We start from the raw sequence: 24194 nt of genomic DNA, 5'->3' as shown, positions 1-24194 counted from the left end.
GAAGGAGGTAAGGCGCTCAATAAATATGATTGAATGGCTGACTGACTGGCAAACACTGTTCTAAGCGTTGGGGTAGATACAAGATAATCAGGTAGTCCCACGTGGGGCTCACCGTCTTCATCCCCATTTTACAGATGAGGTCACTGAGGCCCAGAGAAGTGAAATGACTTGTCCAAGGCCACGCAGCGGACAAGTGGCGGAGCCGGGATTATTTGAGAACAGAGAAGCTAAGTAACTTGTTCATGGTTGCACAGCAGGCACATAGCAGAGTTGAAAACCCAGGTCTCCAGACCTTGGCCTGGCCCCTGGCTGGGAGACAGCGAGGGACAGTGGATTTCTGAGTCATCCTCGACCATGTGGTCCCTGTGGGGAGGCCGGACTTCATGTGCTGTCCGCAAGGAAATATTTCCAGAGAGTGACACCAGAGAGGACAGAGCCGGCTCCAAGCTCCGGCCTTATAAATAGCAAGCTGGCCTGGAGCCCAGAGCCAGCCTGTCTCTGCTGCTATTAGGGGAGGAGGAGGGAGAGAGGGAGGAAAGGGATGGAAAAAGGGAGGGGGAGAGGAGAGGGACAGAGAGGAAGAGAGGGAGGAGAGAGAAAGAAAAATGGAGGGGGAGAGGAGAGAGAGATAGGTGGGGAAGAGAGAAGAAGAGAGGGAGGAAAGAGATAGAAAAAGGGAGGGGGAGAGGAGAGAGATAGAAAAGGGGAGGGGGGAGGAGAGAGATAGAAGGAGGGGGTAGAGAGAAAGGAAGAGAGGGAGGAGAGAGAAAGAAAAAGGGAGGGGGAAAGGAGAGAGAGATAGAAGGAGGGGAAGAGAGAGAGAGGAAGAGAGGGAGGAAAGAGACAGAAAAGGGGAGGGGGAGAGGAGAGAGAAGGAGGGGGTTGAGAGGGAGGAGAGAGATAGAAAAAGGGAGGGGGAGGAAGAGGGGGAGGAAGAGGGAGAAGGTGAGAGATAAAAGGAGGGGGAGAAAAATAGAAAAAGGGAGAGAGAGAGGAGAGGGAAAGAGAGTAAGAGGGGGAGGGTTAGAAAGAGGGAAAGAGAAGGGAGAGGAGAGGGAGAGAAAGAAAGGGGAGAAAAGGGAGGGAGAGGGAGACAGGGAGGAGAGAGATAGAAATAGAAAGAGGGAGAGGAAGCAAGGGGGGAGAGACAGGGGAGAGGAGAGGGAAAGAAAGAAAGGGGAGAGCTAGAAAAAAGGGAGAGAGATGGAGACAGGGAGGAGAAAGAAATAGAAAGAGGGAGAGGAAGGGAGGGGGAGAGGTAGAGGGGGAGAGAGGGAGATAGGAAGAAGGAGAGAGAGAGAGGGAGGGAGAAATATAAAAAGAGGGAGAGAGCTAGAAAAAAGGAGAGAGGGAGAGGAGAGAGAAAGAGTCAGACAGAGGGAGAGAGCTAGAAAAAGGGAGGGAAGAGAGAGAGGAGAGAGAGAGAAAGAGAATATCTGTCTAGGAAGGCATTCTAAACTTGGCCGCCCAGACCCCTGCCCTTCTGGAAGAGCAGAGAGCTGGCTGTTTATTCCCCGGAGGATTCTCTCGGAGTGTTTCACCGGCTCGAAAATACTCCGCTGACAGGCAGAAGTTGCAAAACCGGGCGCCGGCCTCCCAAGGCGTATAAATAGAAGCGGCCCTGCCCAGCCCAGCCCTGCCCAGCCCTGCCCAGCCCTGCCAGGGAGAAGTTTCTGGGCTGTGAGCGAGCTGCTCTGTATTTAGGAGGAGCTCAGCCAGGGAGGAGAAGCTCGGACAGCAGAAGGACTGGTCAGGGGCCGGGCCCGGTGACTGCCAATCTCCCTTCTCTGGAGAGGGAGAGAGTGTGTCCTTGGATCTTGGGCTGCTCTGTATTTAGGAGGAGCTCAGCCAGGGAGGAGAAGCTCAGACAGCAGAAGGCTCGGTCAGTGTCCAGGCCCGGTGACTTCGAATCTCCCTTCTTTGGAGAGAGAGACAGAGCGTATCCTTGGATCTTGGGCTGCTCTGTATTTAGGAGGAGCTCAGCCAGGGAGGAGAAGCTCAGACAACAGAAGGCTCGGTCAGTGTCCAGGCCCGGTGACTTCGAATCTCCCTTCTTTGGAGAGAGAGAGAGCGTGTCCTTGGATCTTGAGGGGAGTGCCAGATTTGGGGGATCCCCGCTGACCGTCCCCTGACCTGTCGGATCCGTTGGGGGGACCTCCCCAACCTCGCTTCCTACCGATGGCCGACGGGCCAGGGCCTTTCTCGTGTCACTACCCCGGCCGCCTCCGCAGGGACCCGTTCCGGGAGTCGCCACTGTCCAGCCGGCTGCTGGACGATGACTTCGGGTTGGACCCCTTCCCCGGGGACCTGACGGCCTCCTGGCCCGACTGGGCCCGGCCCCGGCTGACCTCGGCCTGGTCCGGCCCGCTGCGCAGCGGCCTAGGCCGGGGGCCACCGCTGGCCCCGCCGGGCTACGGGGGTCGCTACGAAGGACCGGCGGAAGGCCGAAGCCCACCGGCCTGGCCCGGGGAGCCCTGGAAGGTCTGCGTCAACGTGCACAGCTTCAAGCCCGAAGAGTTGGCCGTCAAGACCAAAGATGGCTTCGTCGAGGTGTCCGGTGAGCCCCTCCGGGGAGCTGGGGAGAATAAGAATGATGTTTGCTCATTCATTCGTTCGATCCTATTTATTGAGCGCTTACTGTGTGCAGAGCGCTGTTAGGCGCTTACTATGTGCCAGGCACTGGGGGCTGGGGGTAGACGAGCCAGTCCGGTTGGACACGGTCCCTGTCCCACGTGGGGCTCACTTTCCATCCCCATTTTACAGAGGAGGAGGGAACTGAGGCCCGGAGAAGTGACTCGGCCACGGTCACACGGCAGACAAGTGGAAGAGCCGGGATTATTAATAATAATAATAATAATACTTATGGTATTTGTTCATTCATTCACTCAATCGTATTTATTGAGCGCTTACTGTGTGCAGAGCACTGTACTAAGCGCTTGGGAAGTACAAGGTCATGGGTTCGAATGCCGGCTCCACCACTTGCCAGCTGTGTGACTTTGGGCAAGTCACTTAACTTCTCTGTGCCTCAGTTCCCTCATCTGTCAAATGGGGATTAAACTGTGAGTCCCCCGTGGGACAATCTGAGCGCCTTGTATCCCCCCCAGCGCTTGGAACAGTGCTTCACACATAGTAAGCGCTTAACAAATGCCATCATTATTGTTATTATTATTATTACAAGTGGCAACATATAGAGACGGTCCCTACCCAACAGCGGGCTCACAGTCTAGAAGAACTGTATATATGTTTGTACATATTTGTTACTCTTTATTTATTTTACTTATACATATTTATTCTATTTTATTTTGTTAATATGTTTTGCTTTGTTGTCTGTATCCCCCTTCTAGGCTGTGTTGCCCACTTGTACTTCCCAAGCGCTTAGTACAGTGCTGTGCACACAGTAAACACTCAATAAATACGATTGAATGAATGAATGAAGGATGAGGTCACTGAGGCACAGAGAAGTGTCTTACCGACGTCACACACCAGAGAAGTGTCGGAGGCAGAATTAGAACCCACATCCTCTGACTCCCAAGCCCGTGCTCTTTCCACAAAGTCATGCTGCTTTTCATTCAGTCAACGAAGCAGCGTGGCTCAGTGGAAAGAGCCCGGGTTTTGGAGTCGGAGGTCATGGGTTCGAATCCCGGCTCCACCACAAGTCTGCTGTGTGACCTTGGGCAAGTCACTTAACTTCTCTGAGTCTCCGTTACCTCATCCGTAAAAATGGGGATTAAGACTATGAGCCCCACGTGGGACAACTTGATCACATTGTATCCCCCCCAGTGCTTAGAACAGTGCTTTGCATGTAATAAGTGCTTAACAAATGCCATCATTATTATTATTATATAGAGACGGTCCCTACCCAACAGAGGGCTTACAGTCTAGAAGACTGTGTGCTTCTCTGAGATTAGAACCCACGACCTTCTGACATAGTCTCTGCCCACCTGGGACTCACAGTCTCCACCCCTATTTTGCAGAGGAGGGAACCGAGGCCCAGAGAAGTGAAGTGACTTGCTCTAAGTCACACAGCAGACAAGTGGCGGAGCCAGGATTAGAATCCATGACCTTCTGAGTCCCAGGCCCAAACTCCCTGTCCACTAAACCTTGCGGACCCCCCTGGCAGGGGTGGGGTGGGCGGGGAGCAGCGGGGTGTAATGGTTAGAGCCGGGGCTTGGGAGGTTGAAGGTTGTCCATTCTAATCCTGGCTCTGCCACATGTCTGCTGTGTGACTTTGAGCCAGTCACTTTACTTCTCTGGGCCTCATCTGGAAAATGGAGATTAAGAACGGGGGCCTCATGTGGGACAGGGACTGTGTTCAACCTGATTGGCTTTTATCCACTCCGGTACTTAGTGCAGTTTCCTGGAACATAGTAAGCACTTAAATAAATATTATTATTATTATTATTATTATTATTATCCCAACACCGCCACATGTCTGCTGTGTGACCGTGGGCAAGTCACTTAACTTCTCTGTGCCTCAGTTCCTTCATCTGTAAAATGGGGATTAAGACTGTGAGCCCCACGTGAGACAACCTGATCACCTTGTATCCCCCAGAGCGCTTAGAACAGTGCTCTGCACATAGTGCTTAACAAATGCTATTATTATTATTATTATTATTATTATTATTATTATTATTATTATCATCCAGGGGTCTGGGGAGGGTAGTGATCGGGACTGGCCAGCCCCCCGGGGGAGAAAGGAGACAACCTGATCACCTTGTATCCCCCAGAGCACTTAGAAGAGTGCTCTGCACATAGCGCTTAACAAATGCCATTTATTATTATTATTATTATTATTATTATTATTATTATTATTATTATCCAGGGGTCTGGGGAGGGTAGTGATTGGGACTGGCCGGCCCCCCGGGGGAGAAAGGAGGCCTTTATAGCAGGCTGTGTGAGAAAATTCATTCAGTCAGTCAGTCAATCGTATTTATTGAGCGATTACTGTGTGCAGAGCACTGTACTAAGCGCTTGGGAAGTCCAAGTTGGCAACATATAGAGACGGTCCCTACCCAGCAACGGGCTCACGGTCTAGAAGGGGGAGACAGACAACAAAACAAAGCATGTGGACAGGTGTCAAGTCATCAGAATAAATAGAAATAAAGCTAGATGCACATCATTAACAAAATAAATGGAATAATAAATATGTACAAGTAAAATAAATAGAGTAATAAATCTGTAGAAACATATCCAGGTGCTGTGGGGAGGGGAAGGAGGAAGGGTGGGGGGGATGGGGAGGGGGAGAGGAAAAGGGGGGCTCAGTCTGGGAAGGCCTGCTGGAGGAGGTGAGCTCTCCCTCAATCAGTCAATCAATCGTATTTATTGAGCGCTTACTGTGTGCAGAGCACTGTACTAAGCGCTTGGGAAGTACAAGCTGGCAACATATAGAGACAGTCCCTACCCAACAGTGGGCTCACAGTCTAGATTTAACACGGGCCGAGTTCCTGCCTTGTGCAAAACTCTACGCTAGGCCCTAGAGAACAGGCCAAGAATGAGATTTTTTTTTATGGTATTTGTTAAATGCTTACTATGTACCAAAGCACTGTAGTAGATACAAGCTAATCATGTTGAATACAGTCCCTGTCCCTCCTGGGGCTCACAGTCTGAATCCCCGTTTTGCAGATCAGGGAACTGAGGCACAGAGAAATGAAGTAACTTTGCCCAACTTGAGTCCCTTGGCTCTCACCCAGCTTGTAGAACAATGCCTGGCATACAGTAAGTGCTTATCAAATACCATTTTTTAAAAAAAGAATGACTAGCCCAAAAGAATGACTAGCCCAAGGTCACACAGCAGACAAGTGATCGAGGCAGAATTAGAACCCACATCCTCCAACTCCCAGGCCTAGGCTCTATCTAATACGCCCCGCTGCTTCCCGCTGGGATTTTTTTACCAGGTAATAATAATAATAATAATAATAATGATAGCATTTATCATTATGAAATAGGGTAGGGTTTTAGGTAGGGTGGGAGGGAGATCAATGTTTGCTTCGACCTTAATAATGGTGGCATTTGTTAAGCGTTTACTATGTATCAAGCTCTGGGGTAACTAATACAGAAATAAATGGTAATAAATTCATTCATTCAGTCATATTTATGGAGCACTTACTGTGTGCAGAGCACTGTACTAAATACCACTGATTGATCAGGGTATCAATCAATCAATCAATCAATCGTATTTATTGAGCGCTTACTGTGTGCAGAGCACTGTACTAAGCGCTTGGGAAGTACAAGTTGGCAACATATAGAGACAGTCCCTACCCAACAGTGGGCTCACAGTCTAAAAGGAGGAGACAGAGAACAAAACCAAACATACTAACAAAATAAAATAAATAGAATAGATATGTACAAGTAAAATAAATAAATAAATAAATAGAGTAATAAATATGTACAAACATACAAGACACACAGGTCGGACCCAACCCCATCCCACACGGGGTTAAAAGTCTAACGGGGAGAGTAAACAGAAATATGACGCCTAATATATCAATCGACGGTATTTATTGAGTGCTTACTTAGAACAGTGCTCCAGCGCTTAGAACAGTGCTTCCAGCACTTAGAACAGTGCTTTGCACATAGTAAGCGCTTAATAAATGCCATTATTATTATTATTATTAATATTATTATTATTATTACTATGTGCAGAGCGCTGTTTGGGCTCTTGGGAAAGTAGCAACATAATAGAGTTGGTAGACACATTCTCCGCCTTCCACCAGTTTACAGTCTACGCGGAGAGGCAGACGTTGAAATTAATTACAGAGAGGAGAATCGATCAATCAATCAATCAATCGTATTTATTGAGCGCTTACTGTGTGCAGAGCACTGTACTAAGCGCTTAAAATACAGATGAGGTCACCGAAGCGCAGAGTAGTTAAGTGACTCACCCATGGTCACAAGGCAGATGAGCGGCGGAGCTGAGGTAGAACTCAGGTCTCCTGACTCCCAAGCCTCTGCTCTTAGTAATAATAATAATAATAATGATATTTGTTAGGCGCTTACTATGTACCAAGCACTGTTCTAAGCACTGGAGTAAGCGCTTAGTACAGTGCTCTGCACACAGTAAACGCTCAATAAATACGATTGAATGAATGGAGTAGGGACAAGGCTATTAGGTTGGACGCAGTCCCTGTCCCACATGAGGTTCAGAGTCTTAATCAGCGTGGCTCAGTGGAAAGAGCCCGGGCTTTGGAGTCAGAGGTCATGGGTTCGAATCCCGGCTCTGCCACTTGTCAGCTGTGTGACTTTGGCCGAGTCACTTCACTTCGCTGGGCCTCAGTGACCTCATCTGTAAAATGGGGATGAAGACTGTGAGCCCCCCCCATGGGACAACCTGATCACCTTGTAACCTCCCCAGCGCTTAGAACAGTGCTTTGCACATAGTAAGCGCTTAAGAGATGCCATCATTATTATTACTATTCTCAGTGCCTCAGTTCCCTCATCTGAAAAATGGGGATGAAGACTGTGAGCCCCCCGTGGGACAACCTGATCACCTTGTAATCTCCCCAGCGCTTGGAACAGTGCTTTGCACATAGTAAGCGTTTAATAAATGCCATCATCATTATTATTATTATTATTAATCCCCATTTTACAAATCAGGAAACCGAGGGGCGGGCCATGCTACTTCTTAATAATAATAATGATGGCATTTATTAAGCGCTTACTATGTGCAAAGCACTGTTCTAAGCACTGGGGAGGTTACAAGGTGATCAGGTTGTCCCACGGTGGGGGCTCACAGTTTTTATCCCCATTTTCCAGATGAGGGAACTAAGGCCCAGAGAAGTGAAGTGACTTGCCCAAAGTCACACAGCTGACAGTTGGTGGAGCTGGGATTTGAACCCATGACCTCTGACTCCAAAGCCCGGGCTCTTTCCACTGAGCCACGCTGCTTCTTAAATCTAAGGTGTTTGGAACTTTTAGACTGTGAGCCCGGAGTTGGGTAGGAACTGTCTCTATATGTTGCCAACTTGTACTTCCCAAGCGCTTATTACAGTGCTCTGCACACAGTAAGCGCTCAATAAATACGATTGATTGATTGATTGATTGATTAAATCTTCCCTGTCTCAGTGATTCCTGGCTGAGGTGGAGCTGGAGCTAGAGATAAAATTCCCTTTAAGGGGCAGAGCGTCAGGGGACCATTACAAAGACCTCAGGAATTTCATTTGTTCCTGGCAAACCCTGCAGTTGTCCATAATCCCCCCTTCCACCCATCCACGCCCCTAAACACAGACTTCCCTTCCCTTCCCCGCCCTTTTCCCAACCACCACCACCATACACACCCTTCCTGGATCCAGGATGCCTGGGATCTAGCAGAGGAGGGTGGGATGGGTTTCTCCTACCCTCCTTAGACTCAATCTCTTCCCCAGCCTGTTGCCCAAAGCGAAATGGAGCCTTGTCATCTAAGGAGAGACTGGGAAAAGATGGCACTGGGAAAGAGAACATGAAGTACAAGGAAATTAAATTAGGAACTCTCCGGGAACGGGAGATGGAACGCCAAGACAAAGGATGAGGTTCGCAACCTCAAGGAACCAAATGACGGCCTTCCCCCTCCCACCCCGCCCCGTCGCTGCCCTTTTATTTTATTTCTAATCATTCGTTCATTTAGCATCCTTCGCGCTAACCGTGATGGAATAGACTCCCCGGCTGGGAGCCGATACCAAACCCTGGGCACGTCCATAAAAATTCAATTGTGCTTCCCCGGCAATTAATGTAGCATTAAGGAAGAAATGTTACCAGGAAAACATAAAAGGGCCCGAGGTGCGCAGGAAAATCATTAGCGTCACAGCACAGACTCGGGTGGAGACGGTGGACCGGTCCAGGCAAGTCCCAGGGAGGAGACGAGGCGCCACCGAGGCAGTAGGAAAGAACTCAGAGGCCTAGAGGCAGAGTACAGGCGTTTAGTACAGTGCTCTGCACATAGTAAGTGCTCAATAAATACGATTGATGATGAAATACGATTGATGATGGGGAGGGTTGTTTGTTGTTGTTATTATTTTTAAATGGCATTCGTTAAGCACTTAGTGTGGGCCAGGCACTGTACTAAGCAGTGGGGAAGTTTCAAGGTCGGACACAGTCCGCGTCCCACAGATTTTAATCCCTGTTTTCCAGATGAGGCTGAGGGAAGTGGAAGCGACTTGTCCGAGGACTCGCAGGAGGCGGGTGGCGGAGGCAGGATTAGAACCCAGGTCCTCTGACTCCCAGCCCCGGCCTTTATCCAGTAGGCCACACTGGTGGTCCAGAGGGAAATTACTGAGGCAGGAGTCGGGGTGGTCCCCAAAGACATGGTAAGTTTGCCCACTTGTTGTGGGCTGGGAATGTGTTTCCATCCCAGCGCTTAGTACAGTGCCTAGCATAGAGTAAGCGCTTAACAGTGCCTGAGGAGCAGCATGGCATGTGGATAGAGCTCGGGCCTGGGAGTTTCAGATGGGTTGTATTCCCGTCTTGGCCACTTGTCTGCTGTGTGACCTTGGGCAAGTCACTTCACTTCCCTGGGTCTCAGTGACCTCATCTGGAAAATGGGGATTGAGACTGTGAGCCCCACATGGGACAGGGACTGTGTCCAACCCGATTTGCTTGCATAATAATGATAATAATAATAATAATAATAATAATAATAATAATAATAATAATAATGATAGCATTTATTAAGCGCTTACTATGTGCAAAGCATCAACCCCAGCGCTTAGTACAGTGCCTGGCATAGTTAAGTGCCTAACAAATACCATTATTATTTTAGAGAAGCAGTGTGGCTCATTCATTCATTCATTCATTCCATCGTATTTATTGAGCGCTTACTGTGTGCAGAGCACTGTACTAAGCGCTTGGGAAGTACAAGTCAACAACATATACAGCCCAACAGCAGGCTCACGGTCTAGAAGGGGGAGCCAGACAACAAAACAAAACATGTGGACAGGTGTCAAGTCATCACAATAAATAGAAATAAAGCTAGGTGCACGTCATTAACAAAATAAATAGAATAGTAAATATGTACAAGGCTCAGTGGGAAGAGCCGGGGCTTTGGAGTCAGAGGTCATGGGTTCAAATCCCATCTCCACCAATTGTCAGCTGTGTGACTTTGGGCAAGTTGCTTAACTTCTCCGTGCCTCAGTTACCTCATCTGTAAAATGGGGATTAAGACTGTGAGCCTGCCATGGGACAACCTGATCACCTTGTAACCTCCCCAGCGCTTAGAACAGTGATTTGCACATAGTAAGTGCTCAATAAATGCCATCATTATTATTATTATTATTATTTGGAGTCAGAGGTCATGTGTTCAAATACTGGCTCTGCCATTTGTCAGCTGGGTGACTTTGGGCAAGTCACTTAACTTCTCTGGGCCTCAGTTCCCTCATCTGTAAAATGGGGATGAAGACTGTGAGTCCCACGTGGGACAACCTGATCACCTTGTAACCTCCCCAGCGCTTAGAACAGTGCTTTGCACATAGTAAGCACTTAATAAATGCCATCATTATTATTATTATTATTATTATTTGGAGTCAGAGGTCATGGGTTCAAATACCGGCTCTGCCATTTGTCAGCGGGGTGACTTTGGACAAGTCACTTAACTTCTCTGGGCCTCAGTTCCCTCATCTATAAAATGGGGATGAAGACTGTGAGCCCCCCGTGGGACAACCTGATCACCTTGTAACCTCCCCAGCGCTTAGAACAGTGCTTTGCACATAGTAAGCGCTTAATAAATGCCATCATTATTATTTTTAACAAATGCCGCCATTTTTATTACTATTATTGTAAATTACCACCATTGCCTTTTAGACTGTGAGCCCACTGTTGGGTAGGGACCGTCTCTATATGTTGCCAACTTGTACTTCCCAAGCGCTTAGTACAGTGCTCTGCACACAGTAAGCGCTCAATAAATACGATTGATGATAACTGTACCCTCCCCATCACTGCACACGGTAAGCACTCAATAAGTACGATTGATTTTTTGATTGATTGAGGGTTCTGCAGGCCTATTTCCTCCCCCCACCCGCTGTCAATCAATCAATCAATCAATCGTATTTATTGAGCGCTTACTATGTGCAGAGCACTGTACTAAGCGCTTGGGAAGTACAAATTGGCAACCTATAGAGACAGTCCCTACCCAACAGTGGGCTCACAGTCTAAAAGGGGGAGACAGAGAAAAAAGGACAGAGACAGAGTGGCTGAAAGGGGAGGTGGGGGGTGAGGAGAACAGAAGAAAATTCAGATTTCTTTGAGAGAAAGGGAAAAGCAGTAACGTTGAGTAGCCAGGGAACTAAGCCCCAGCTTTGCTCTTGACTTTTCATTCATTCATTCAATCGTATTTATTGAGCGCTTACTGTGTGCAGAGCACTGTACTTAGCGCTTGGGAGTACAAGATGGCAACTTATAGAGACGGACCCTACCCAACAACGGGCTTACGGTCTACTTGCTATGTGACGTTCGTTCAACAAGTCCATCATCACCCATGGTATTTCTTTGAGCGCTTACCGAGTGCAGTGCGCTGTACTAAGCGTTTGGGAGAGTACAATTTTTATATTTTTTTTATAATGGCATTTATTAAGACAGAGATAATTCGACAGAGATAAGTGATTTACCCCGTTGGAGTTACTGTGTGCCTTCCTGTAAATGAGAGCTATTCAATAATAATAATGATGATGGCATTTATTAGGTGCTTACTATGTGCAAGAGAAGCAGCGTGGCTCGGTGGAAAGAGCATGGGCTTTGGAGTCAGAGGTTGTGGGTTCAAATCCCGGCTCCGCCAACTGTCAGCTGTGTGACTTTGGGCAAGTCACTTCACTTCTCTGGGCCTCAGTTACCTCGTCTGTAAAATGGGGAATAAGACTGTGAGCCCCCCGTGGGACAACCTGTGATCACCTTGTAACCTCTCCAGCGCTTAGAACAGTGCTTTACACATAGTAGTAAGTGCTTAGTAAGTTCATAGTAAGTGCTAGAGAAGCAGCATGGCTCAGTGGAAAGAGCCCGGGATTTGGAGTCAGAGGGCATGGGTTCAAATCCTAGCTCTGCCTTTTTTCTGCTGTGTGACCTTGGACAAGTCATTGCACTTCTCTGGGCCTCAGTTCCCTCATCTGTAAAATGTTTCCCATATTCATTCATTCAATCATATTTATTGAGCACTTACTGTGTTAAGAGCACTGTACTAAGCGCTTGATGGGTCAGGGACTGTGTCCAACCTGATTAGCTGTTATCTACCCCAGCGTTTAGAACATTTCACACAGTAAGAACTTAAGAAATACCACCACTATTATTATTATTAATAATGATCCTGGCTCTGCCATGTATATGCTGTGTGACCTTGGGCCAGTCACTTAACTTCTCTGGGCCTCAGTTCCCTCATCTGTAAAATGTTTCCCATATTCATTCATTCAATCATATTTATTGAGCACTTACTGTGTTAAGAGCACTGTACTAAGCGCTTGATGGGTCAGGGACTGTGTCCAACCTGATTAGCTTTTATCTACCCTAGTGTTTAGAACATTTCACACAGTAAGAACTTAAGAAATGCCACCACTATTATTATTATTAATAATGATCCTGGCTCTGTCATGTACATGCTGTGTGACCTTGGGCCAGTCACTTAACTTCTCTGGGCCTCAGTTCCCTCATCTGTAAAATGTTTCCCATATTCATTCATTCAATCATATTTATTGAGACTTACTGTGTTAAGAACACTGTACTAAGCGCTTGATGGGTCAGGGACTGTGTCCAGCCTGATTAGCTGTTATCTACCCCAGCGTTTAGAGCGGTTCACACAGTAAGCACTTAACAAATACCACCACTATTATTATTATTAATAATCATCCTGGCTCTGCTATGTATATGCTGTGTGACCTAGGGCCAGTCACTTAACTTCTCTGTTCCTCAGTTCTCTCATCTGCAAAATGTTCTCCCTCCCACTTCGAATGTGAGCCCACTGTTGGGTAGGGACCGTTTCTTTATGTTGCCAACTTGTACTTCCCAATAATAATAATAATAATAATAATGATGGCATTTGTTAAGCGCTTACTATGTGCAGAGCACTGTTCTAAGCGCTGGGGGGAATACAAGGTGATCAAGTTGTCCCATGTGGGGCTCAGAGTCGTAGTCCCCATTTTACAGATGAGGTAACTGAGGCTCAGAGAAGTTAAGTGACTTGCCCAAGGTCACACAGCAGACATGTGGCAGAGTCGGGATTCGAACCCATGACCTCTGACTCCAAAGCCCGGGCTCTTTCCACTGAGCCACGCTGCTTCTCTTAAGCACTTAGTACAGTGCTCTGCACACAGTAAGCACTCAATAAATATGATTGAATAAATGAATGACTGTGAGGCTCATGTTGGACCTGATTAACTTGTATCTACCCCAGCGCTTAGTACAGTGGTTGGCACATAGTGAGTGTTGACAAATACCACAATTATTATGATATTATTGAAAGGCAGGCAGTTATGAGTGGCCTCAGTGTTATAATAATAATAATTAGAAGCACATTTCGCGATTATCCTCAATTTCGTTCCAAACGACCAACAATCAGCAAGCAACAAACATCACCACCAAGATTCTGTTATAAACAACAGAGAAGCAGCGTGGTTCAGTGGAAAGAGCCCGATCTTGGGACTCAGAGGTCATGGGTTCGAATTCCGACTCCACCACTTATCAGCTGTGTGACTTTGGGCAAGTCACTTATCTTCTCTGGGCCTCAGGTTCCGCATCTGTAAAATGGGGATGAAGACTGTGAGCCCCCTGTGGGACAACCTGATCACCTTGTATACCCCCGAGTGCTTAGAACAGTGCTTTGCACATAGTAAGCGCTTAGCAAATGCCATCATTATTATCCCATAGGATTTTACTGGTCTTGGGTTCCGGATAAAGATGGGAATCGAGAATTGGTTTGAGTGAGAATAAGGATGAAGATGATTTTACAGCCAAGAGATTGGATGTGTTGAGCTCCGATCATTCTAGACTGTGAGCCCACTGTTGGGTAGGGACTGTCTCTATATGTTGCCAACTTGTACTTCCCAAGCGTTTAGTACAGTGCTCTGCACACAGTAAGCGCTCAATAAATACGATTGAATGAATTCTGTCTGCCATTCTGATCATTTCCCAGAGTTCTCTCATTTACCGGGAACCAAACTGGGCAACAGCTGTTGGCCACATCCTGAACCAGGACTCTGCAGGGATTGTCTCTCTTTGTTGCTGAATTGAAATAACAATAATAATGAAGGCATTTATTAAGCGCTTACTATGTGCAAAGCACTGTTCTAAGCGCTGGGGAGGTTACAAGGTGATCAGGTTGTCCTACGGGGGGCTCACAGTCTTCATCCTCATTTTCCAAATGAGGGAACTGAGGCCCAGAGAAGTGAAGTGACTTTCCCAAAGTCACGCAGCTGACAGTTGGCGGAGTCAGGATTTGAACCCATGACCTCTGACTCCAATGTCCGGACTCTTTCCACTGAGCCGCGCTGCTTCTCTTCCCGATTGAATTGTACTTCCCAAGCGTTTAGTACAGTGCTCTGCTCACAGTAAGCGCTCAGTAAATGCGATTGAATGAATGAATGAATGGAATGACTGTTGAGGAGGCCTCTCTGCCCATCCCCCTACCCTCCTGCTCTTTTTTAATGGTATTTGCTGAGCGCTTACTATGCTCCTTGTCCCATGTGGGGCTCACAGTCTTCATCCCCGTTTTACAGATGAGGGAACTGAGGCCCACAGAAGTTAAGCGACTTGCCCAAGGTCACGCAGCGGACAAGTGGCGAAGCCGAGATTAGAACCCAGATCCTTCTGACTCCCAAGCCTGGGCTCTGTCCGTGCTCAGTGGAAAGAGCCCGGGCTTTGGAGTCAGAGGTCATGGGTTCAAACCCCGGCTCCATCAATTGTCAGCTGTGTGACCCTGGGCAAGTCACTCCACTTCTCTGTGCCTCAGTTACCTCATCTGTAAAATGGGTATTAAGACTGTGAGCCCCCCTGTGGGACAACCTGATCACCTTGTAACCTCCCCAGCGCTTAGAAAAGTGCTTTGCACATAGTAAGCGCTTAATAAATGCCATTATTATTATTATTATTATTATTATTATTATTATTATTATTATTATAGCTTGGGCTAGAAACCCTGGCTTGCTTATCCAAGCTCTTTGAGAAGCAGCGTGGCTCAGTGGAAAAGAGCCCGGGCTTTGGAGTCAGAGGTCATGGGTTCGAATTCCAGCTCTGCCACATGTTTGCTGTGTGACCTTGGGCAAGTCACTTAACTTCTCTGAGCCTCAGTTACCTCATCTGTAAAATGGGGATTAAGACTGTGAGCCCCATGTGGGACAACTTGATCACCTTGTATCCACCCCCAGCGCTTAGAACAGTGCCCTGCACATAGTAAGCGCTTAACAAATGCCATCATTATTATCATTATTATTATTCTAGCTTGGGCTAGAAACCCTGGCTTGCTTATCCAGGCTCTTTGACAAGATCTGAGAGGGTTTTTTATTGTTATTTTTTAGGGGTTTTTTTCTTTTTGTTTTGGTATTTGTTACGCGCATACCACGTGCCAGACACTGTATTACTACTACTACTACTAATAATAATTTTGGTATTTGTTAAGCGCTTACTTTATGCAAAGCACTGTTCTAAGTGCTGGGGAGGATAGAAGGTGATCAGGTTGTCCCACGGGGGGCTCACAATCTTCATCCCCATTTTCCAGATGAGGTCACTGAGGCCCAGAGAAGTGAAGTGACTTGCCCAAAGTCACACTGCTCACAAGCAGCAGAGCTGGGATTTGAACCCATGACCTCGGACTCCACAGCCCGGGCTCTTTCCATTGAGCCACGCTCAATGGGCTTGGGAGCCAGAGGTCATGGGTTCGAATCCCGCCTCCCGCACATGTCTGCTGTGTGACCTTGGGCAAGTCACTTCACTTCTCTGTCCCTCAGTTCCCTCATCTGGAAAATGGGGATTCAGACTGTGAGCGTAACATGGGACAACCTCATCTCCTTGTGTTCCCCCCAGCGCTTAGAACGGTGCTTTGCACATAGTAAGCGCTTAACAAATACCAACATTATTATTATTATTATTAAGAAAGGGAGCCAGTCAGGGAGATGCAGAAGGGAGTGGGAGTGGGAATGGGGTCCCAGTGGCAGGGCAGGGGAGGGGGATCATGGCATCTCGCCCCATGCCCCGTTTCTTCCGCCGGCCTGGGCTCCGGCTGCAGGAACCCTTCCCGTGCCAAGGTTTGTTGGCATCCTCGCTGGCAGACGCCCTTCCGAGACGCCAACCAAAGCCACTGCGGCGCTCGGAAAATGCCAGATCAAAGCCTTGGCCAGAACCGGCCTCGCAGGCCGCTCAGCAAACAGGTTTGCCCAGCCTGAATTCATTCATTCATTCATTCAATCGTATTTATTGAGCGCTTACTGTGGGCTGAGCACTGGACTAAGCGCCTGAGAAGTACAAGTCGGCAACATCTAGAGACGGCCCCTACCCGATAATGGGCTCACGGTCTAGAAGGGGGAGACAGACAACAAAACAAAACATGTAGAGAAGTGAAGTGACTTGCCCAAAGTCACACAGCTGACAATTGGCGGAGCCGGGATTTGAACCCATGACCTCTGACTCCACATCCCGGGCTTCCTCCCTTCAAAGCCCTGCTGAGAGCTCACCTCCTCCAGGAGGCCTTCCCAGACTGAGCCCTCTCCTTCCTCCCCCCGCCTTACCTCCTTCCCCTCCCCACAGCACCTGTATATATGTATATATGTTTGTACAGATTTATTACTCTATTTATTTATTTATTTTATTTGTACATGTTTATGCTATTAATTTCATTTTGTTAATATCAATCAATCGTATTTATTGAGCACTTACTGTGTGCAGAGCACTGTACTAAGCGCTTGGGAAGTACAAGTTGGCAACATATAGAGATGGTCCCTACCCAACAGTGGGCTCAGTCTTCACTTCTCTGGGCCTCAGTGACCTCATCTGTAAAACGGGCATTAAGACTGTGAGCCCCCTGTGGGACAACCTGATCACCTTGTAACCTCCCCAGCGCTTGGAACAGTGCTTTGCAAATAGTAAGCGCTTAATAAATGCCATCATCATCATCATCATAGAGCCCAGGCCTGAGAGGTAGAAGGATTTGGGTTCTAATCCGGGCTTCACCACTTGTCTGCTGTATTCATTCAATTCATCCATCAATCGTATTTATTGAGCGCTTACTGTGTGCAGAGCACCGTACTAAGCACTTGGGAAGTACAAATCGGCAACATATAGAGATGGTCCCTACTCAACAAGGGACTCACAGTCTGGTATGACCTTGGACAAGTCACTTGCTGAAGAAGCAGCATGGCGTAATGATAATGATGGTATTTGTTAAGCGCTTACTATGTGCAAAGCACTGTTCTAAGCACTGAGGAGGTTACAAGGTGATAAGGTTGTCCCATGGGGGGCTCACAGTTTTAATCCCATTTTACAGATGAGGTCACTGAGGCACAGAGAAGTTAAGTGACTTGCCCAGAGTCACACAGCTGACAGTTGGTAGAGCCAGGATTTGAACCCATGACCTCTGACTCCAAAGCCCGGGCTGTTCCTCTGAGCCACGCTGCTTAGACAGAGCACAAATCTGGGAGTCACTAGGTCATGGGTTCTAATCCCAGCTCTGCCACTTGCCTGCTGTGTCACCTTGGGCAAGTCACTTCGCTTCTCTGGGCCTCAGTGACCTCATCTGTAAAATGGGGATTGAGACTTTGTCCAACTTGATTTGCTTGTATCCGCCCAGTGCTTAGCACAGTGCCTGGCACAGAATAGACACTTAACAAATACCATTATTATCATTATTACTTGACTTCTCTGAGCCTCATTCATTCATTCATTCATTCATTCATTCAATCGTATTCATTGAGCGCTTACTGTGTGCAGAGCACTGTACTAAGAGCTTGGAAACCTCCATTTCCACATCTGCAAAATTGGGGATAAGATCCTTGATAAGATCCTGGGACAACCTGATCACCTTGTATCCTCCCCAGCGCTTAGAGCAGTGCTTTGCACATAGTAAGCGCTTAACAAATGCCATCATTATTATTATTATCCTTGTTCTCCCTTCCTCTTACCTTCTGAGAGTGTGTACTCCATAATGGGTGGGACTGTGTCTGATCTGATTATCTTATATCTATAATAATAATAATAATGATGATGGCATTTGTTAAGCGCTTACTCTGTGCAAAGCACTGTTCTAAGCGCTGGGGAGGTTACAAGGTGATCAGGTTGTCCCACGGGGGGCTCCCAGTCTTCATCCGCATTTTACAGATGAGGTAACTGAGGCCCAGAGAAGTGAAGTGACCTGTCCAAAGTCACACCGCTGACAAGTGGTGGAACAGGGATTTGAACCCATGACCTCTGACTCCAAAGCCTGGGCTCTTCCCACTGAGCCACGCTGCTTCTCTGGCAGCATTTAGCACAGTGCTTAACGCATAGTAAGCCCCTTACAAATACTGTAGTTGTTGTTTAATCTGGCACAGTTGCCAACTCCACTGGAAGAGTGAGGGCCTTTGGTCTTTGGGAGCCGGGAACTTATCTGTTCTATTTTTCTATAGTCCTCTCCCAAGTGCTTAGTACAGTGCTCTGACAAAAGAAGGGCTCAATAAATAGGGCTGACTGACTGACAACATTATCTCCAGCTGGGAGGGGACAAAGCCACTGTTTCAATCAATCAGTCAATCCTATTTATTGAGCGCTTACTGTGTGCAGAGCACTGTACTAAGCGCTTGGGAAGTACAAGTTGGCAACATATAGAGACAGTCCCTACCCAACAGTGGGCTAGACTCAATCTCTCTCCCTACAGTTTGTGGGTGAAAAGACCACCCCCCTTCCCATTTGCGCCCACCCCAATCTCTCACCCCTTCCCCCTTTGCCAGTTTCGCTCCCTCTCACCAAACGAAAAGAAGCAGCATGGCCTAGTGGCTAGAGCCCGGGCCTGGGAGTACGAAGGACCTGGGTTCTAATCCCGGGTCCGCCGCTTGTCTGCTGTGCGACCTTGGACAAGTCACATCATTTCTCTGTGCCTCAGCTTCCTCATCTGTAAAATGGGGGTGAAGACTGTGAGCCCCATGGGGGGCAGGGACTGTATCCGAACGGATTAGCTTGTATCTACCCCAGTGCTTAGAACAGGGCTTGACACATAGTAAGCGCTTAACAATTACTATTATTATTAAATGAAAAGCGGGCACGGGTGATGTTGGAGATGGCAGCTCAGAGCAGATTTAGTGAATCGGGTTTCCACTGCCGATGCCTTCAGTGCCAGGGCAGGAGAAGGGATCAATCAATCAATCAATCAATCAATCGTATTTATTGAGTGCTTACTGTGTGCAGAGCACTGTACTAAGCGCTTGGGAAGTACAAGTTGGCAACATAATGGATGGAGCGGTGAGGGGTGACCTACCACTTGGCAGCGGACTGTCCCTGACTGGCGATGCCAACCAATCGCCCCTGAGCCCGGAGCAGGAGCTCCAATGGCAGCCTGGTCTCTGAGCCGGCTAGCATTGTCGCCAGGGGAGAAAATCGCTCCGGGCATTTGTCCCGGCCAGAGTTTCAAGCATTCCCTCCCCACCACGCCTGTTTATGCACGATGGCATTTCAGTGCAGGTGGCATCTCAGCTGTGCCACGTTCGGGCTTCTCCACCCACGGGAGGGAATATGTCACCACCTGTCTGTCCCTCGGTGGTCACCCAGGAAGGGGGAGGGAAGACCCAACGTAATCACATGGGCCTCCTCAGCCACTGCCCGTCTGCCACATTGCCAAATCTGCTGTGCTTCCTCCTCTTCCTCCTCCTCCTCCTTCTTCCCCTCCTCCTCTTTCTCCTCTTCCTCTTCCTTCTCCTCCTCCTCTTTTTCCTCTTATTCCTCCTCCTCTTCTTCCTTCTCCTCCTCCTACTTCCCCTCCTCCTGCTTCTCCTCCTCCTTCTCCTCCTCCTTCTTCTCCTCCTCCTCCTTTTTCCTCTTCTTCTTCCCCCTCCTCCTCCTCTCCTCCTTTCTCCTCTTTCTTCTCCTCCTCCTCCTTCCCCCTCCTTCTTCCCCTCCTCCTTTTCCTTTTCTTCCCCCTCCTCCTTCTTCCCCTCCTCTTCTTTCTCCTCCTCCTCTTTCTACTCTTCCTCCTTCTCCTACCCCACCTCCTCTATCTCCTTTTTCTCTTCCTTCTCCTCCTCCTCTTTTTCCTCGTCTTCCTCCTCCTCCCCCTTGTCCTCCTCCTCCTCCTTCTCCTCCTTTTTCCTCTTCTTCCTTCCCCCTCCTCCTTCCCCTCCTCCTTTCTCCTCTTTCTTCTCCTCCTCCTCTTTTTCCTTTTCTTCCTCCTCCTCCCCCTCCTCCTCTTCCCCCCTCCTCCTCCCCCTCCTCCCCCTTCCCCTCCTCTTCTTTCTCCTCCTCCTCTTTCTCCTCTTCCTCCTTCTCCTCCTCCACCTCCTTCCCCTCCTCCTCTTTCTCCTCCTCCTTCTCCTTCCCCACCTCCTCTTTCTCTTCCTTCTCCTCCTCCTCTTTTTCCTCATCTTCCTCCTCCTCCCCCTTGTCCTCCTCCTCCTCCTTCTCCTCCTTTTTCCTCTTCTTCCTTCTCCTCTTTCTTCTCCTCCTTTTTCTCTTCTTCCTGCTCCTCTTTCTCCTCCTCCTTCTCTTTTTCCTTTCTCCTCCTCTTCCTCCTCCTTCTCCTCCTGTTCCTCCTCTCCTCCTCTTTTTCCTCCTCTTCCTTTTTCCTCATCTTCCTCCTCCTCCTTCTCTTTTTCCTTCCTCCTCCTTCGCCTCCTCTTCCTCCTCTCTCGCCTCCTCCTATCGCTCCTATTCCTCCTCCTCTTCTACCTCCTCCTCCTCAGCTCCCCTCACCCCCCACTTAGGTTCTCCTCCGCCTCTTCCATGTCCTCAGAGATAGCATCTTGTTCAGGAAGCTCTGTCCTCTCCTCTCCGAATTCCCCTCAGGGCTTGTCACTCCACCTCCCAACAGTTGTTACTGAAAATCTTTCCTCAGAGTGTGGAGGTTGTTCCCGCCCCTTCTGATCTTCCCAGCCCTGGTGGAGTTTCCCCCTTTTTTTCTCCTGCCCCTTTCTCCTTCCCCTGGAACCCAGAAGCCCCCCAAAATAGTCATTCCTCAAAAGACCACCTCCCAAGCCCTGGGCTTTGGCCCTGGGGTAGGGTTAGGCAGTTTCAGAGATCCTTTTTCATCCCTCATCAGACAGTCTAACCCTGACAGTTTTTCCTCCTAGCTTAGCCCTTCTATTTTCTTTAATGGCATTTGTTAAACGCTTACTATGTGCCAAGCACTATACTAAATGCCGGGGTAGACACAAGCTAACCAGATTGGACATAGTCCCTATCTCATGTGGGATTCACCGTGCTAATCCCATTGTACAGATGAGGGAATTGAGGCACAGAGAAGTGAAGTGGCTTGCCCAAGGTCACACAGCAGACAATAATAATCATACTGTGGTATTCGTTAAGTGCTGACTATGTCCAGGCACTGTACTAAGCAGTGGAGTGGATACAAGCCAATCAGTTTGGACACAGTTCCTGTCCCACATGGGGCTCACGATCTTAATCCCTATTTTACACATGAGGTAACTGAGGCACAGGGAAGTGAAATGACTTGCCCAAAGTCACCCAGAAACAGCATGGCCCAGTGGAAAGAACCCAGCAGGCCTGAGAGTCAGAGGGCCCCGAGTTCTAATCCCAGCTCTGCCGCTGTCCGCTGTGGGACCTTGGACAAGTCACTTTACTTCTCTGTGCCCCAGTTCCCTCGACTGTAAAATGAGGATTGAGACTGTGAGCCCCATGTGGGACATGGACTGTATCCAATCTGATTAATTTGTATCTACCCCAACGGTTAGTACAGTGCCTGGCATACTACTTAAAAAAAATGGCAGAACCAGGGTTAGAACCCAGGTCCTCTGACTCCCATTCTCTACCCGAGAAGCAGTGTGGCTCAGTGGAAAGAGCCCGGGGCTTTGGAGTCAGAGGTCATGGGTTCAAATCCCGGCTCCACCAGTTGTCAGCTGTGTGACTTTGGGCAAGTCACTTCACTTCTCTGGACCTCAGTGACCTCATCTGTAAAATGGGGATTAAGACTGTGAGCCCCCTGTGGGACAACCTGATCACCTTGTAACCTCCCCAGTGTTTAGGACAGTGCTTTGCACATAGTAAGTGCTTAATAAATGCCATTATTATTATGGATACAAGATAATCAGATCAGACACAGTCCCACCCATTATGGAGGACACACTCTCAGAAGGTAAGAGGAAAGGAGAACAAGGATAATAATAATGGTGGCATTTGTTAAGCACTTACTATGTGCAAAGCACTGTTCTAAGAGCTGGGGAGGGTACAAGGTGATCAGGTTGTCCCAGGATCTTGTCAAGGATCTTATCCCCAATTTTACAGATGAGGAAATGGAGATTTGCACATAGTAAGTGCTTAATACATGCCATAATTATTATTATTATTACCCACACTACTTCTCAACAGATCTCTCTGCCTGGGGCTGTTAATAATAATGATGGCATTTATTAAGCACTTACTATGTGCAAAGCACTGTTCTAAGCACTGGGGAGGTTACAAGGTGATCATGTTGTCCCACGGGGGGCTCACAGTCTTCATCCCCATTTTACAGATGAGGTAACTGAGGCCCAGAGAAGTGAAGTGACTTGCCCAGAGTCACACAGCTGACAATTGGCGGAGCTGGGATTTGAAACTGTGACCTCTGACTCCAAAGCCCGGGCTCTTTTCCATTGAGCCACACTGCTTCTGCTGCTGTTCTGAGGATGCTCAGAGGAGGCCAGTTTGGCAAAGTGGTGGCTCCCAGGACTCCATCCCCCAACACCCCTTTCCTCCTGAACTTCTCCGATTCCCTCTCCTGCATGCCTGAAACGAGTGACTGAGGTGGTTTAGGCTTCATTATCTGGTCCATGAACTTTAAATCGACTCTCCCCTATCATTTTATTGATTTCCCCTTTTCCCCTCTCCCCAAGACCGGCTGAGAAACTCCTTGTCTCCAGAAGACACCTGGCATCTTTGTCACCTCAATGTCTGCCATGACTGAAAGCCAGAAAATAATAATAATAATCAATCAATTGTATTTATTGAGCGCTTACTGTGTGCAGAGCACTGTACTAAGCGCTTGGGAAGTACAAGTTGGCAACATATAGAGACAGTCCCTACCCAACAGTGGGCTCACAGTCTAGAATAATGGCATTTGTTAAGCGCTTACTATGTGCAGAGCACTGTTCTAAGCACTGGGGAGGATACAAGGTGATAAGGTTGTCCCACGTGGGGCTCACAGTCTTCATCCCCATTTTACAGATGAGGTGACTGAGGCACAGAGAAGATAAGTGACTTGCCCAAGGTCACACAGCTGACAATTGGCAGAGCCGGGATTTGAACTCATGACCTCTGACTCCGAAGCCCGTGCTCTTTCCACTGAGCCATGCTGCTTCCCATCCCACCCTCTTGCCCCTCTCCTCCCCAACTTAACCCATCCCTTCTACCCAGAGCAGGAAAGGGGACCCCCAAATTTAAAAGACCAATTCACAGGGGTCTTGGTTGCTTCTGTTAAAGCAGCAGCCTGGCTTAGTGGTTAGAGCACAGGCCCGGGAGCCCGATGGATCTGGTTTCTAATCCTGGCTCTGCCACACGTCTGCTGTATTACCTTGGGCAAGCTACTTAACTTCTCTGGGCCTCAGTTCCCACATCTGTAAAATGAGGATTAATAATAATAATGATGGCATTTACTAAGCACTTACTATACGCAAAGCACTGTTCTAAGCACTGGGAGGATACAAGGTGATCAGGTTGTCCCACGTGGGGCTCACAGTCTTAATCCCCATTTTACAGATGTGGTAACTGAGGCACAGAGAAGCTAAGTGACTTGCCCAAGGTCACACAGCTGACAAGTGGCAGACCCGGAATTTGAACCCATGACCTCTGACTCCAAAGCCCGGGCTCTTTCCACTGAGCCACACTGCTTCTCTGGCTGTGATCTCTTTTTTGGGACAAGGACCGTGTCTAACTTGATTATCTTTTATCAACCCCATTGCTTAGTGCTTGGCACATAGTAAGCACTTAACAAGTACTATAATTATTATTATTCTGTGACATTGGGGAAGTCACCTAACTTCTCTATGCCTCTGTTCCCTCCTCTGTAAAACAGAGATTAAGATTGCAAGCCCCATATGGGACAGGGACTGTGTCCAACCTGATTCTGTCTCCCCCTTTTAGACTGT

The 24194-nt window shown here is 48.2% G+C and overlaps 1 protein-coding gene across 1 annotated transcript in view; it reads left to right on the top strand.

Moving 5' to 3' along the window:
• Nucleotides 1-1380: 1380 nt before the first annotated feature.
• The window catches only part of HSPB8 (heat shock protein family B (small) member 8), a 32247-nt gene continuing 9433 nt past the window's right edge, over nt 1381-24194 (top strand). The window contains exon 1 of the mRNA XM_038763226.1: nt 1381-2557. Coding sequence (XP_038619154.1) covers nt 2179-2557 — 379 coding nt within the window. The 5' untranslated portion in view covers nt 1381-2178. The remainder of the gene's footprint in view (nt 2558-24194) is intronic.

Source organism: Tachyglossus aculeatus, chromosome 21, assembly GCF_015852505.1.
Source record: "Tachyglossus aculeatus isolate mTacAcu1 chromosome 21, mTacAcu1.pri, whole genome shotgun sequence".
In the NCBI taxonomy this organism is placed as follows: domain Eukaryota; kingdom Metazoa; phylum Chordata; class Mammalia; order Monotremata; family Tachyglossidae; genus Tachyglossus; species Tachyglossus aculeatus.
The sequence above is the reverse complement of the archived record's forward strand: the minus strand, read 5'-3'. Positions and strand labels throughout refer to the sequence as shown.